Source organism: Sceloporus undulatus, chromosome 4, assembly GCF_019175285.1.
Source record: "Sceloporus undulatus isolate JIND9_A2432 ecotype Alabama chromosome 4, SceUnd_v1.1, whole genome shotgun sequence".
Taxonomy (NCBI): domain Eukaryota; kingdom Metazoa; phylum Chordata; class Lepidosauria; order Squamata; family Phrynosomatidae; genus Sceloporus; species Sceloporus undulatus.
The window spans coordinates 41,603,171-41,618,959 of NC_056525.1; the positions used below are offsets into that span (position 1 = coordinate 41,603,171).

General features: G+C 37.2%; 1 protein-coding gene across 7 annotated transcripts in view; it reads right to left on the reverse strand.

The window, feature by feature from the left end:
- The window catches only part of TOX2 (TOX high mobility group box family member 2), a 342,423-nt gene that overhangs the window by 167,945 nt on the left and 158,689 nt on the right, over positions 1–15,789 (reverse strand). For 5 of the 7 annotated variants that reach the window (XM_042461868.1, XM_042461863.1, XM_042461864.1 and 2 more), the window contains exons 3-4: positions 8,754–8,999; positions 2,400–2,462 (exon numbers count right to left, since the gene is read on the reverse strand). In XM_042461868.1, coding sequence (XP_042317802.1) covers positions 2,400–2,462; positions 8,754–8,999 — 309 coding nt within the window. The remainder of the gene's footprint in view (positions 1–2,399; positions 2,463–8,753; positions 9,000–15,789) is intronic. The other 2 variants (XM_042461865.1, XM_042461869.1) reach the window with 1 other exon arrangement.

Genomic DNA, 15,789 nt, shown 5'->3' on the forward strand with positions numbered 1-15,789 from the left:
CAGAGTATTGTTGCACTTCACACCACTCATGTCTGTTTCCACCAATTGTGGCAGTGGGGCAAGTGGAATACGAACAGAATCCCCAACCTGAATCCTTAACTCACTGTACGCACATCAGAATTGGTAAACTGTCAAGATGGGAATCCTTAGTAACTAATTTACAACATCTCTTTGGTTGCTGAAGTTGCAGAAGTAGCAAGGGAGATTTTTTTTATAAGCATAGAACTTGCTAGAAAAAAGCAAATAATGCGTGCTCAAGCTGTGGTCCTAAACTCATTTTCACAGAAGCAAAATTAAATTAAATTAGTGGGGCATACTTCAATGTATTAGGTATTTCTGTTAGGGGTTCCTGCCTGCCACATTGTGGATCTTGGCATCTCCCCTCTCTCTGTACTGATTTAATGTCTTCTTGATACTGATTCTGCTTCATATTGTTTATTTCTTATCATCTGACAAAACTCCCCAGCCCCCATCAATCCAAATGTGCTGCACACAAGTAGAGTTCAGCATGATGTTCAAGTTGTTTTCAACAGTAGCCATGGCCTTTGAAATAAATGCCATCTAGTAAAACACCTAGTGCAAAAACATGGCTTCTTGACAATAGTGGTAGGTTAATGCTGTGTTTATAAAAATAAACATGTGGGCCAAAACATCTCCTTGTCTTTGTAACAGCATTTTATATAAGGCAGGCTTTAAGAAAAGAAAGGAACACATCAACATTTGCGGTTACACCTCAACTGGTGAATTTCCTCCTTACTTTGTTCCTTCATAATGAGAATTTGATGTATGCAGGATATTTATAGAACTAAACTTTCTTTTATAACCAATGCTGCAGGATGTGGTGGAAATATTGGCCACTCACCCTTTGCCGTAAAAAGAGATTGAGAGAGAGAGAACATTAACTTTCTTCATATCTCACCATCATGAGAGATGAAAGGAGAAAAGGTTGACAGGTGCACAGAGGGCAGTTGAAAGGTGAATATTTAATCCCCAAGCAAAATTTGAATGTTTCAGAACTTAATGCATTTCCCAACTCATTCAGTTAAATAAGCATTGTATGCATCACACAACTGCTGTCATTCATCTTGCATTCATTCAACTGGACTTCTACTAGACATTGACATAACTTTGACATGAATAACAGAAACCAAAAGAGTGGGTGAACCTAGGTGAAACTCTTAGATAAGGGGTGGGACTCTTAAAGCCTTCCAGAGTTTGTTGGACTTCACTCTCAGCATTCTTCACCATTAGCAATTGGCCAGGGATGCTGGGATTTGCAGTACAACAGTACCTGGAGGAGTGAATAGTTCTGACCCTGCCTGATATATTTATAGCACAATCCCATATGTGTTTACCCAGTAAATCCAGCTTTATTTAAAATGATTTCCTCATGACATACAAAATTGCCCAGTTTAATACAGGCATTAGGGGATAGTCCACCAAAATATACTTTAGTGCCTGAATGATTACATTTTCATATTTTCTGGTCTGTCCCTGAAATTCAATGGCCCTAGTCAACAAAGACTATAACTTCAAACAGTCAAGCAAGACAGTGCCTAGCTTTAAGTAAGTTTTTGTGAGCCAGCTCTTGTGTTAGTACAAATGTGATATCTTAGAGAAATTGAAAACAATAAGGCTGCAATAGTTCACTTCCCACATCATGTTAAAGTATAGAACCCCAATATCATTGTTTGAGCTTAAAAATAATTGTCTGGTTTCACTTCTTTTGTAATTTTAGTAATCAATATATTCATGTTATAAATTTATTCTTGTCTCTGAGCTTCAGCATCCTCTATATGTTGATGGTTGGTCAATTCAGGTAATTATCAAAAACAATAGTTTGCAAACCCATTTTAACCTATTTTCTCATTCTAGGCTTCCAGTGGATCATAAAGCATGGTTTGTGAATTCACACTTAACCATCAGTTAAGCTTTCTTAACTATGGCTGAACACAATGTCTAAATCCAGCTATTGTCTTTCCTTGCATTTCATATAATTTTCATATCTGTAGTTAATTCCAATGCAATAAGGAGCTTTTAAAAATTTTTCCCTCTATTGAGGGATAACAATATTTTATAGAGTGGTTTTTCTATATTATGATTATCTGGGTAAAGTGCTATTACTTTCTGTATATTTTAGTAACAACAGTACAATTTAACAAGTTTTGTTCTGTTTTGTACCTTTCTAAACACGACTTTCTATTCCAATGAAACTATGCAAGAAAGCTAACAAAAATACTCATCATCTAATAATCAGAAGCTGTAACACTTAGCATCATGAAAAACAGGCACCATAAAATGAAAACAGAGGTTAAGATTAATTCTGTGTAGGGGTATACTGATTTAAACATAACTGCACGTATGCATGGAGTTAAAAGCTCTTTTCTGAAAACACTTACCACATGCTGCAAATAGTTACTCCTGTGCAGTCCCATGGACCTCAGTGGAAGGCAATCTAATGACTAAAGCAACAGGGTTGGGAGTTAGGGGAAACAAAGGATCTCTTCCAAGTTTTGCTAGTGAATCATTTATTCATGTATTTATTTATTCCCAAGCCCTTCCTACATTTAGAGCAGCTAGAACATGCTGGTTCTCTGTGTCCTTCTATGCTGCTTTCTATAAAAAAAGGGACAATCGTTTTCTCTTATATCTGACAGGCCATTCTGAGAATTATTCATTCATCTGTACATAATGTTCTGAAGATTCCTTGGATAACGGGCACTAATGAGCAGCTGAGCATTATCTCCTTATTTAAAAACATGACTGTACCACATAATTCTCTTTTGTTCCCAGTTGATCCTAACTGATAATGTATATTTAGAGCTACAAATTTTGTTTCTAAAGATATTGGGAGAGGGAGGACCCTATGTACTCAAAAAGAATACTTTTTAGGCTGGAGCTGAAATAAATTAGATGTAATTTGTGCTCACTGAAATGAAATGGATTTAAGTAATGACTAACTTGTTCCATTAACTTCAATGGAAACTAAAGTTCAGCTAATAATTTGGATTCAACCTCTTCTCTTTCCATCCTAAAACTTTTGCAATTATTATGTTGTTTGAAAATGTAAGAAATACTGGCAAAGATTTAACAGAGATGGAAAGTATAGTAGAAACAGGAAACATTGCTAGTTAACAGTCTAGAAATATCTGTCTCTTCAATAATCTTAGTCCCAAAGGAGGTGGCTACTCCTATTGCCATTACTACTCCTGCCATGTTCTTATTTAGTTCCTTCTTTCACCCATGATGTCAGAAAAGAAGACTGATGCATGGTGAGGGATGCAGGGGAGTAGCCTTAGCTGCATCAGCCTTCACAGATCTAGGGCAAAAAAGAGACAGGAAAACTCTCTGGGTTGCAACTCAGCAATTCTAGAAGCACAAACACATTAAGAGTGTTTTCACGTGTGACTGTGACTGGTTATGTGTGTGGTTTGGCACAGCCCACACACTTTGCTTCAAAATACACTTTCAAAAGAGGATGAACAAGGGATTTGTTTTATACATCTACCATACACACCCACACCCACACAAACACACACCCACACACCCACACACCTAATAAATAAAAGTGCCTTTTAAAAGGATTTCAGTGGGTAATTTTTGGGCTATGTGGCCATGTTCTAGAAGAGTTTATCCATTACGTGTGTGTGTGTGTGCGCGCGCGCGCACACACACACACGCGCGCGCGCACACACTGTGTAACGCTGGGTAGAGAGGAGTGATTTCCATGTTAATTTGTGAATTGTTCTGTTGTTGATGGCAAGGCCTCAGGGTAGGAGGATACGCAAAGAGGATTAGTGTCTACTAATAGGTGATCATTATCTGCTGGGAAAGCCCCTGACCTTGGGTGGTTTCTATTTGCATTTGCTGAGTCCTGATTTTGCTATTTTTCAGGACTGGTAATCAAATTTTGTTCACTTTAAGGGTTTCTTCTTTCCGGTTGAAATTATCCAGATGTTTATGGATTTAAATAGTATCTGACATGATAGTTGTTGGCATGGTCCAGAATTTCAGTGTTATCAAACAGTATTTTATGCCCACGATGGTTTATAACATGTACTGCTACTGCTGATTTTTCCAGCTGACTCAGTCTGTAGATCTTCTTTTCCATGGCTCCCATTGATATTCCATCTCTCTGCTCCTAGATCCCACTGGACACTGAATTTGAACACTGTCTCATCACAAGCTATTTCCAGTGGGACAATGGGTTCTATGAGCAGAGAGATGGGGTAGCAATGGGAAGCCCTCTATGCCCTGTGATATCAAATATTTATATGGAACACTTTGAAAAACAAGCCCTAGAAACACAGACAAGCCACTGAAATCCATAAACATCTGGATAATTTCAACCGGAAAGAATAAACACTTAAAGTGAACAAAGTTTGGCTACCAGTCCTGAAAAATAGCAAAATCAGGACTCAACAAATGCAAATGAGAAACCACTCAGGGTCAGGAGTTTTCCCAGCAGATAATGATCACCTATTAGCAGACACTAATCCTCTTTGTGTATCCTCCCACCCTGAGACCTTGCCATCAACAACAGAACAATACACAAGTTAACATGGAAATCACTCCTCCCTATCCAGGGTCACACTGTGTTTGTCTACAACTTTCTTCCATGCTAGTATTCTCTGAAGATGTCAGTCACAGATGCTGGTAAAACTTCAGGAATAAACTCTTCTAGAACATAGCCACATAGCCTGAAAAACCTACAAAAAACTATGGATGCCAGCCATGAAAGCCTTCGACTTCACATGTTTCAATGGGTATTTTAAATTAAGGCATAATTTCATATTTATAATTTACTGTGTTTTATTGAGAAATTTCAATATGTTGTGAACCACTCTGCTTGCCAACTTTGGGAGAAAGGAAAGCTATAAATAAATAAACCCTACTTTTTGCCCTTGGAAAAAAGTTGAGATATAAATAAATAAATAAATAAATCCTACAGACATGTGCACACATAATTTCATCTGTGTACTGTATATTTCGCACTGAAGCTTATAAGCACCCCTGTCGAGTGCCATGACACCATCTTGAAGAATGAGTACTAAAGTATCAAAATGTTGACATTTTTGGAGAAAGAGTTTGTATGGAACTAAAATGGATAAAGTTAAGATTGTTGTGGCATTATGCAGTGAAGGAAGGCTAGGTGAGACATAAAGGCAGAAGGTACTAATGGAGACTATGAAACATTGTTCATAAGTTTTAGCTTTCTCTTTTGTGTGTGAACAGCTTCTATTAACATTGCTTAAGAACTGCTACCTGTTATCTAGTGATGAATGCACAGGACACATCCTGGGAATGCATGTCAATGGAAAAATAATGTCCCATCTGCTGTTAGAGGAAAGGGGCAGAATATCATTTTAACCAAAAAGGGATATTTTGACACCTTTGGAAAAGATGTTTGACAAAATGGAAGAAAACTTTACAGGGGGGAGTAGGGGTTAAGATGGAAAGACAATTTTCCTCTTCAACTGTTTATTTGCTGCTCAGAGACTTAGGGATATAGCATGCACACAGAGGCTTCTATTTAAAATGAAACACTCTCTATTCTCAACCAACTGGGAATCTCTGACTTCTCCAGATTCCCCCCCCCCCTTTTTTTTTCATTTCCATTACAAGGGGGAAACAAATCTTAATATCCCTATTCTACACTTACAGCACACTAAGCCCTCTTCTTATCTACTTTCAACTAAGTCCTGATTTATTGTCATGATGCTGCATTTGTAAAACAGAACCATAAAGTAAAGAAGTGAACATTTCCCAAGGACTACTCCAAAATAAATTATTTCAGATGTACAGAAGCGGTTTAATAAATCCCAGTATTCTTGTTTCTTTGGATATTTTAGAAACTGATTTATAAGGGCAATATCTCTACTCAAAAATGAGACAATCAATACAGGATAAAATTATCATGTTATGAAAATAGGGGTCAGGCACTGAGGCTGCGCTTTAAATTAAACTGAGAGAGGAAATATCTTTCATACAAAATTGACTCTTTTGTCTCAGAAATGAATGTTTTAATCAACTCAGCTGAAGAGGAGCCCTGAAGTAATGTTTGATTTCATTCAAAGATGGCAGTTGGTTTTGAGAGAGCCATGATAGGAACAGAATTGCTGAATGCCCACGCTTTAAATGCAATGACATAGATGGCCTCCACCAGGGGTTTAGGGGATACAGGTGGCTACAGAGGGGACTGATCTTTCTTCAGTTCATGCTCTATTGTCTCCTATGTATTCTACTCGCCTTCCAGATCTTAAAGTGTCCCCAGAGAAGAAAATCTACTGCTTTTTAGCTAACTGCCACTATGTCATCTAAGCAAAAAGAAAAGAAAAGAAAAGGGGATATGTTTATCTTCCTCTTCCTCCATAAAACAGTTTTATCCTCACAATGATCTGATTCAGATATAATATTAAACCATGGATTACACTAGTTAGAGTTTATACACTAAACTGTGGCTTGTGTTCTATATGTACAGATAAAGCACAATTTATGTGATTTTCCTCTTCTACTACTTTGTCTTAAAATACTCAGATAATATCTGAAACAAAATCCTCTGAGAAATGAGAGACATCTCAGACAATGGTTAGTCGGTTTACACATAATGTCAATCTTCAGTTTGCCATAACTGAACTTTACAGGCCTATTTCAGCTCATGGTTAGAAGGCAATTCTAAACAATTTGATGGTGCTTTAGTGATCACAACACCCCATTGTTTGGATGTCTGAACCATCTCAAGAACCTGTGGGATATCTTAGTCTTAAAACTAAGTTATTTTTCCAACTCCAACTAGTGAATTTCATAGTGTAGCAGAAAATGGAAATTAGATTCCCATCTCCAAGCCCAGTACTGTAGCAACAACATTATACTAGCCAGTGATATACTATCTCTTTATATGCAGTATGTCTTTTAGGCATCAATTAGGAACTTTTTAAAAAATGTGTAGCCATTTGGAAACAATTTTGATAGATATTATTCAAAATTCAATTGCTGCTTTAATGGATTCTGTTTCTATGTTGTGAATTCTTTTATTAAAAGTTGTACCACTGAATTACTTTTTATGCACCACTGTGGTGGTGGTGGAGGGACAATATTGTTGAAAAGGCTGGATATACATGTTTTAAATAAACACAACAATTCATTCAAGGATGCTAAGTTTCTCAAGAGCCAACAGTGAAGGAAATCTTATAATGTTATCCAGTAAAATTGCACAGTGATTTTTCTAGCTGCTAATAATCCATGATTAAAGTTAATACAATATGTTTCTTTTTCTTTCCATGTTAATCTCACCTTTGCTCTGGGAATCCACTTCAGATATTCCCTCACAGATCTCAAATGTTTAATGAATTATTTCTGTACTGTTATTTTATGTAAAAGTATAATATGGACTTTCTTAACATATCACAATGGAAAAGGCTATAATTTAAATTATTATGTAGATGGAACAGACTAGCCAATTAGGGGAATGACTTTACAGCCTCAAACAAAATTTCCATCTGCTCAAATGTATTTTTTCTTTAAAAATTTACTCCAGCCAAGGTCCTGCATCATCAGATGAACTAGGATTATGGAGTTCTGTCACTGCAGTCATGTTTGATGATGCCTCCCATCTTTCACCCAAACAACATTTTCAGACAGGCAGCATCACAACTAAAGGGTTTCTAAAGGTGCTGCAAATCTGGATGTTGGAAAATGTTGTCTGCAGCACTCTCCCAGGTGCGAGGCACTTTGAGAACAGGCAGCTGAAGAGACCCGGGGGGGGGGGGACCTATCGCAACTGCTTCTTTCAGTATGCCCCACAATTAAGAGAACACTCTGGATAGCATTTCTCAGCCTTTTCATCTGCAGCACTTCAGAAACCCTTCGGCTGGGGCACTACCTGGCTGAAAAGGTAGGTTTGGGGGTTCATGTTCAGTAGCATATACATTAAACTCTAGAAAAGTTAATTCATGGAATACAATAACATGAATGAATGGGATGGCATTTATGTTCTCCAAATCATACATCAACAAAGGAAAAAGCAGGAGGATGGGGAGGTTTCTATTTCTGCCAATCAAGCCAAGCAGACAAGTAGAATAAAGCACATACATGCAAATCCCCAAAGGCTCAAATCAATATCTATGACTTTACAGATACAAAGAGTGCAACATAAAACTGCCACATGAATATATCTTTGCTATTAGCAAAGATTTTTTTTTAAAGAGCAAAGAATTTCTAACTTGAAATTGTATGGAATTAGTGCAACTGTACAGTTAGTTTCAAAGGAGTCAGCTATTCAGCTTCTGGTCCTGAGAACTGGTCCACTCAGATAGAAATTCTATTGGCGTTAACTCATCTCTTTCAATTTCCCTAAAAGATCTCCTCATGTATCAATGCGCATATACATTCTATATGTTTATAATGAAAATGACTATTACAAAACAGAAAAAGATGGTATATTCTACTGGCATGACTTTTGCCTGCAAAATTTCAGATACAAAGAACTATTTGGGCCAGTACAGTGAAAAAGCCCAATTATATGATGGTGTTTCTTCACATAGGGTGATCCATTATCCTTGGTATTATTGTTCTGCACAATAAAGACCTTTCTAAACACAAAAAGTGTAAACTGAGGAGAAGACAATGACTTTGGGAAAGACATGATCTTAGTTAAACTGTATTTCAGTGTCTGAAACCAACCTAACAGGACATCTGTTAGATATAAAAAATACATTTAATAAAACTCAAGTAAAAAGATCAAGTGTACTTACAGTAGGTAGCTGACTAGAAAGGAGATGTCCATCTTGGCCTAACATATTAGAGACCATGATGGCTGGAAGGTCCATATTCTGGTAGGAATACGTTGGTATCAGGCTATTCGGAGGGAGACTGTGGCATAGTGAATGATATCCAGTTTCATGATCCACCAAGTGAAGAAGGGAGGGGTCTGGGAGGTTAGGAGGAGTAATGGGAGGGATTTCATAGTCTTCGTTATTCTCATTCTGACCATTGTATGTCTGAAACAAAAATTAAAATATATTATTTTAAGCAGTTCTTACATTATTTATTTTCAGCCCCCCTCCCCGCCCCAAAAGGCCATTTGACAGACACACATATGCATGCTGCACATTGGTCTTTTTGTAAAAGCTATTTCAGAACAGATACCATTTGAATGAGCTCTTTTCATTAATACCATCTACAGGAATACAAAAATTCAGTTATTCTCAACCAAATAATTGATGTTATTTAGGATATGACAATCTTTTAATGTAGCTGCTTAGTTAGAAGCAAATCTCACTAAATTCAGTTGGGCATACTCATAGACAGCTTTGGAGAAAAACACATCCTGAGAGAAGGAACACAGTAACATTTACTTACAAGAGAGAGGAAATGTTAAGTGACATATAGGGATGTACTTCTTCCCTAATTTCGTTCTTGAACAAAATAACCAGTATTTTTAACAATTTATTGTGCTGCAACAAAGGATTTGAAAATTATCCTTATTTCAAATACTATCTGTAATTTGGGATTTGCACATTTGTACATGGGGTTTTACACAGAAAGTGACATTTTCTATGCAGGAAACAGCATTTTATGCACAGAAAATATATTTTGCATATTGATATTATTTTCTGTGCAGAAAATCCTGCTTTCAGTGCAAGAAGAGAAAACACTATGTGTGCAAATTAGTCCAGGATTTTCCTTGTGAAATTTCCCCAGCACCCAATAAGCACATTTTTTTAACATTTCCTCTAATATTTTTGAACAATCTTTCTGTTCCTAAAGTTAATTCAACTAAGTTGGGTGTCTTAAAGCTCATTTGAAGCAATTGTGTAAAAAGTGATTAGATACTTCAACAGTGAAATTTGCTTGGGACTAAATGTTTCTCTTGGAAAGCATTCTTTAGCTCCAGTACTGAATACTGAAGGAAGTATCTTAGCTTCGATTAGGGAACAAAGGCAGTGAATTCCATGATAAAATGAATGTAGCTTGAAATGTTTTGCAATCTTATAGTCCAGGCCAGTGAAGAATTTATTAAAATTTAATTTGTTGCCCCTTCATTTTTAATCAATTTGTAAAATAATTATTGTCTAACCACTAAGTGACAATCAGATTAAAATCATGCTTGATATTTTATTTTATTTAAATTTGTTACTGGGAGTCGTTTGTCATTTTTGAACCCTTGTGTTATATGAATTGTTTATTTTTTAAACATGTTGAAAATAATGCATAATTGATTATTCATGAAATAGGGTCATTTTATAGTATTTGCACACTGAGCATATTGTATGTTTTAGTGATGTACAACACTTTTAAATATATTTATATAGAGAGAGATATATAGATATAATGTATAAAAATATCACTTTAAAATGTCTATATGTACAGGTATATAATATATATAGGTGTCTGCAAATAAATAAACATCTTGCTAGTGCCATATGTATGCATAAGTATGCTTACTCATGTGTATGTCATTTTTAATGCTCTATGGAAACTGGCACTCTTTTTCCCTTCCTCGGTGCCCAAAACCCTTCGCCCTCAGATTTATCATATAGCTCCTGAAGCCACTCAGCACAGCAATTCCATTTTGGGCAGTAATGGAGAACTATTTGGCTATGTTCCTGTAGCAAGATGTGAAATTATTACTGCATGACTGAGACCTCCAGAGGACCTTGGCAAATCTCTGAACTGAAGTAATTATTCTGTATCTGGTTATGGGGACATAGCCAGACATTTGTCCAATTCTGCCCATTACCTAGAAGGCAAAAGCTGGCCATGCAGAAGGGCTTCAGAGACAGTACAGTAAGTCCACTGTGGGGGTGGCATATGGCTAGCCTAATATTTGTCCACATGCAGAGCTATTATACTTTGTTGAGCCATACAGCCAAACTGTTTAGTTTTACAGTAAAGTGTTAGGTGTTAGTTATGACAAGGGAATAAAATGTAAGGAGTTTCACACTAAAGAGAACACATCCTGAAATATTATTTTATTTTGGGGTTAATGTAATGTTCTTCTGAGATTTCCTGATATAAAATGTTGTGCAGGTCACCTTGTGGCTGTGATAAAGTAGTGAAAATACAACTAGAAATAATGGACACATGCCTAGTGTATTCTGAATATTAAGTATGTAGTTTCTCCATAAGAAACTATGAGGCTGGATACAAGGGACAGTGGAGGCAGGAACACAAGATCTTTTATTTAATTATGAAGCTGTCTTTTCCAACATACACATCAGAGCAACTCACCAAAAGGCTTTTAACCCATCCTCCCATCACTTTAAAGCACAGAAAACCTACCACCCTTTTCAGATTCTTAGCACATTTTTTGTTACTTCTATTCAATTCAAGGACAAAGAATAGTTGAAATCATAATGCTTTTCAATGAAATAAATCTTTATCCAATTGGATCAAAATTAGGATCAAAGTTATTCACATCAAAATCAGATTAGACAATTACCAGACAACTCAATATATCTTCTGGCGAGTGCTTTTTGCTGTGAAAACTTTAGACATGTAACACTCAAGTCTTTTCATGTTTTTAAACAGATACCTTGAAAGGCAAGGCCAGTAAGCATCTGACATAACATGGATTAAATCCTACGATCAGCTAACCAGACATAACCCAGTTAACTTTAATGTTATTTAGCATATATGACTATATATGGGCCAGCAATCTTTGGCATCAGTTGATAGCTCTGTGGGTACTGCAAAAGCCATGAGCTTGCCATGGTTTCTGGCATCTTCGGGGAAGGCCCTGTTCTCTGCTCCACCACTCTTACAGGCAGTGCTAGAAACACAGAAGAGAGCATTCATGGAGGCTGCTCCATGGTTCTGGATCCCTCTTGAGAAGATAAACTAGTTCCCTTCCATGGTGTCCTTCCAGTAGCAGCTGAAAATATACAGTACTGTTAAACTGCATATAAGTGTGCTGTTCTGTCTTTGTTTCTTGCTTTAATGTCTATTGATGCTTTAATTATATTTAAAGTTTCTGAATCCTTTTACTGATGTGATCTTTTATCTGCATCTATTTGAATTTTTATAAGCTGCCTTGAGAACCAGGGCTGGAACCACCACCACCACCACCACTACTACTACTGTTACTACTCCAGAGCAACTAAAATCTACATGAACAGAATTGTTCAGATCTTAAAAAGGCAGGAGAATTCAGCTTGCACATCAAAGTTTCTTTGTTTATGAAACACTAATCAGATCACTTATTTTCAGTATCAATCTCTTATGACTGTGATGGAAACACAATATCTGTTCCTATGCTTGGTTCCCATGTAAAGTGAAGGCTACAGTTGCTGGTCATATCCATAACAGTAGGGTGGTGAATCCATTCTGGATTTTAGTCTGAACTTTAAAAAGCTGTCCAAGTACTTATTTGGGAGATAGATATAATAGAGGTGAAACTACACTCTGAAGTCCAACTAACATCACAGGTTGATCTAGCGGGAAGACAGGAGAAGGTGTTTTCAGTGGCTGCTGCTAAGCTCTGGAACACTTTTCTTAGAAAGACTAGGCTACCCCACTCTGTTGTGTCTTTCCAGGTGCAGGTCTTTTGGAATAGACAGGTTATAGGCAAGGACTTTTTCAAAATGTTCTGTGTTGTCTGTATTTGTCATTTTTAATGGATACACTTTAATCACTTTGACTTCTATTGATAGTTTAGTTATATTTTAACTTTTGTATGCGTTTAAAGGTATGATAGTTTATTTAAACAATAATAGTTTATAAAATGAAATATTCCATGCAAAATTTGATTAATTACAGCTTTTAGAAACCCAATTCTACAACATTACCAAATACATTATAACCAGATGTACATTGTTTCTTTATTGGTGTTTAGCCTCTATAAAATATATTTTATATTGGAATGCATGCAGTGCTTTTTAATTGCAAACAACTCTATGAAAAGCACTGCATGCATTCCAATGTACAGACAGAGCTTCTGTAAGGTCAAGCACCTCTACTGATTGGGGACAATTAAGGTGGTTTGCTAGGTGAAACTTCTGGCAATTGTTAAAGTTATCAAAGTTAGAGAAGGGAGATTACTTGTCCTTACTGCTGACTTAAGAGCCATTCTGGCTCAGATATCAGCAAAGGCAAAAGACAGCACTGGGCAGGAAAATGGTTGTTCACTAAATTGTCTCCATGCCAGAGATTTCAGCATTACAGTGGTGGATGGCAAATTCCATATTGGTAAATCCATTCTTTGTTTTATTCTAAACTTAGGGTCATAGAATCATAGAGTTGGACGAGACCACAAGGACCATCCAGTCCAACCCCCTGCCAGGCAGGAATACACAGTCAAAGCATTGCCACAGATGGCCATCCATCCTCTGTAAAAAAAAAAAAAACCTCCAAAGAAGGAGACTCCACCACTCTTCAAGGCAGTATGTCCCACTGTCAAACAGCTCTTATCTCAAGAAGTTCTTCCTAATATTCAGGCAGAATTTCTTTTCCTGTAGTCTGAATCCATTTGTCCATGTCCTAGTCTCTGGAGGAGCAGAAAATAAGCATGCTTTCAAGAAGTTAGTCAAGATGTCGAGCCTATCTGGAGGAGAGGTACAATAGCTCCTCTAAAGTGCAAACTAAAACTTGGGCAGATTCACTGCACCACTAACATGGAAGCTGCCAGCTGCCACTATTACAAGGACATTATTCAAGAAGCAAGAATACATTCAAATAATGCTGGCTGAAGTACCCCCACCCCACTGTAGTGTCTTACTGGTACACAGCAACATCAGGCAGTTTTGCTTAATGACTTATCCTACTAGCCACTGCTTTAGTGACCATTTTACACACAATGGGGAAACACTCAGAAGCAGCCCTTAACACTGAAGACAGCTCCAGTGGAAACTATTGTATATTTGGGTCAACGTATGAATTATGTGTGACTCCTGCACATGAATAAAGATCCTGAACCAGGCTCTTTCTCACTTTTCATTTGATCATTATTTATTACAGTAAAGAGTAAGTAACAGAACATGTATGTGTGTGTGTTTGTGTGTGTGTGTGTGTGTGTGTGTATGCGTGCATGTACACACATAAGTGACAGTTGATAGACAGACAGACAGATAAGTTATGTGGATGCCCCAGGTTGAGAGCAAACTTCTGTTACATTTGAAAAAGCAAACAATGGAAACCAAGACCATAATTTTAACCAAATGAAATCAATTGATCTACTATCTATTTCCCCCCCAAAAGCTCAAGCATTTTAAAATTACAATTCCTCACAACCTTGATCTTTCTTTTTCCATTGCATCTTCTTTCTTGAAACTAATGATATAAATAAGCAATGCAAACTGATTTTTATTTTATCTTCACAGCTGGGAAAACTTAAATAATTATTATATCACTATTTTTGAAAATCTCTTCTACAGAACACTGTAGCCTATTGATTCTATGAAAATGTATAAAGCATAAGAAAAATTGTGCAAACAATAGCTCTTCTGTGCTGACTTGAGTGATGATTAAAATACATATTTCTTCACAAATAAATGAACTAAATCATGTACTTACCATTTGTGATATAATACTACAGGTAGTGGTGATTGTGTGCCTTCAAGTTGTTTCTGACGTATGGCAACCCTAAGGTTACCCTATCAAAGGATTTTCTTGGCAAGATTAGCTCAATGGGGGTTTGCCTTTGCCCTTCTCTGAGGCTAAGAGAGTGTGATTTGCCCAAGGACACCCAGCAGGTTCCCATGGCTGAGTTGGGATTTGAATTCTGGTCTCCAGAGTTGTAGTCCAATGCTTAAACCACTACACCACACTGGCTTCTTAGTAACACAGGTACCAGGGGCCTAAATATCCTAAGGGCATCAGATCCTATCTGACTTTGGAAGCTAAAGAGGGTCAGCCTTGGTTAGTAATAGGTGCTGTAGGCTATATAGATGAAGGAACTGGCAAAACCAATTCTGAGTATTCCTTGCTTGAGAAAACCTTATGAAATCATGGGGTCCCCCTATGTCAATTGATAACTTGAAGACACACACACACACACAAATACATACATACACACCATAGGTACCTGATTTCAGCCTTCTATCAGCTTTGGTTGATACACCAGCTGCGACCCTTCCTTTAGCAGGAGGATCTAGAAATGGTGGTACATGCGCTGGTAACTTCTAGTCTCAATTTCTGCAATGCACTCTACATGGGGCTACCCTTGTGCCAAGTTTGGAAGCTTCAACTGGTGCAAAATATGTCAGCCAGATTGGTCACTGGTAAATCCAGAGTTGACCATATTACATCTATTTTAAAATCCTCTACTGGCTGCCAATTAGCTTCCGGGTGCAGTACAAGGTGTTGGTTATCACCTTTAAAGCCTTACACTGCTTGGGTCCATCTTACCTGTGGGAGCACCTCCTCCCCTACAATCCACCCTGCAAACTCAGGTACTTTGGCCTAGTAAGACCAGGTTGGCTGCAGTTTCCCAGAAGACCTTCTCATCGGCTGTTCCAAAAGTGTGGAATGACCTGCCAGATGAGATCTATCATATTACCACCTTGGACACCTTTAAAGGGGCAGTCAAGATGGATCTCTTCTGGCAAGCCTTCCCAGACTGACCGTCTGCCCCTGGCTGTCCTACTCCATTTGTCCATTCTTAACTGTTTTATAATTATTTAATTATTTTAACTATGTAATTTGTATTTGATTGTTATTATTTTATTGTTGGTGGAGCAGTGGGATTGTCTAACTGTTTATTCTGTTGGGTTATGTATTGATTATTATATTGTGCTATGTATTTTTATTTCTTTTATTGTAACCCGCATCGATCCATAGGGAGAGACAGGC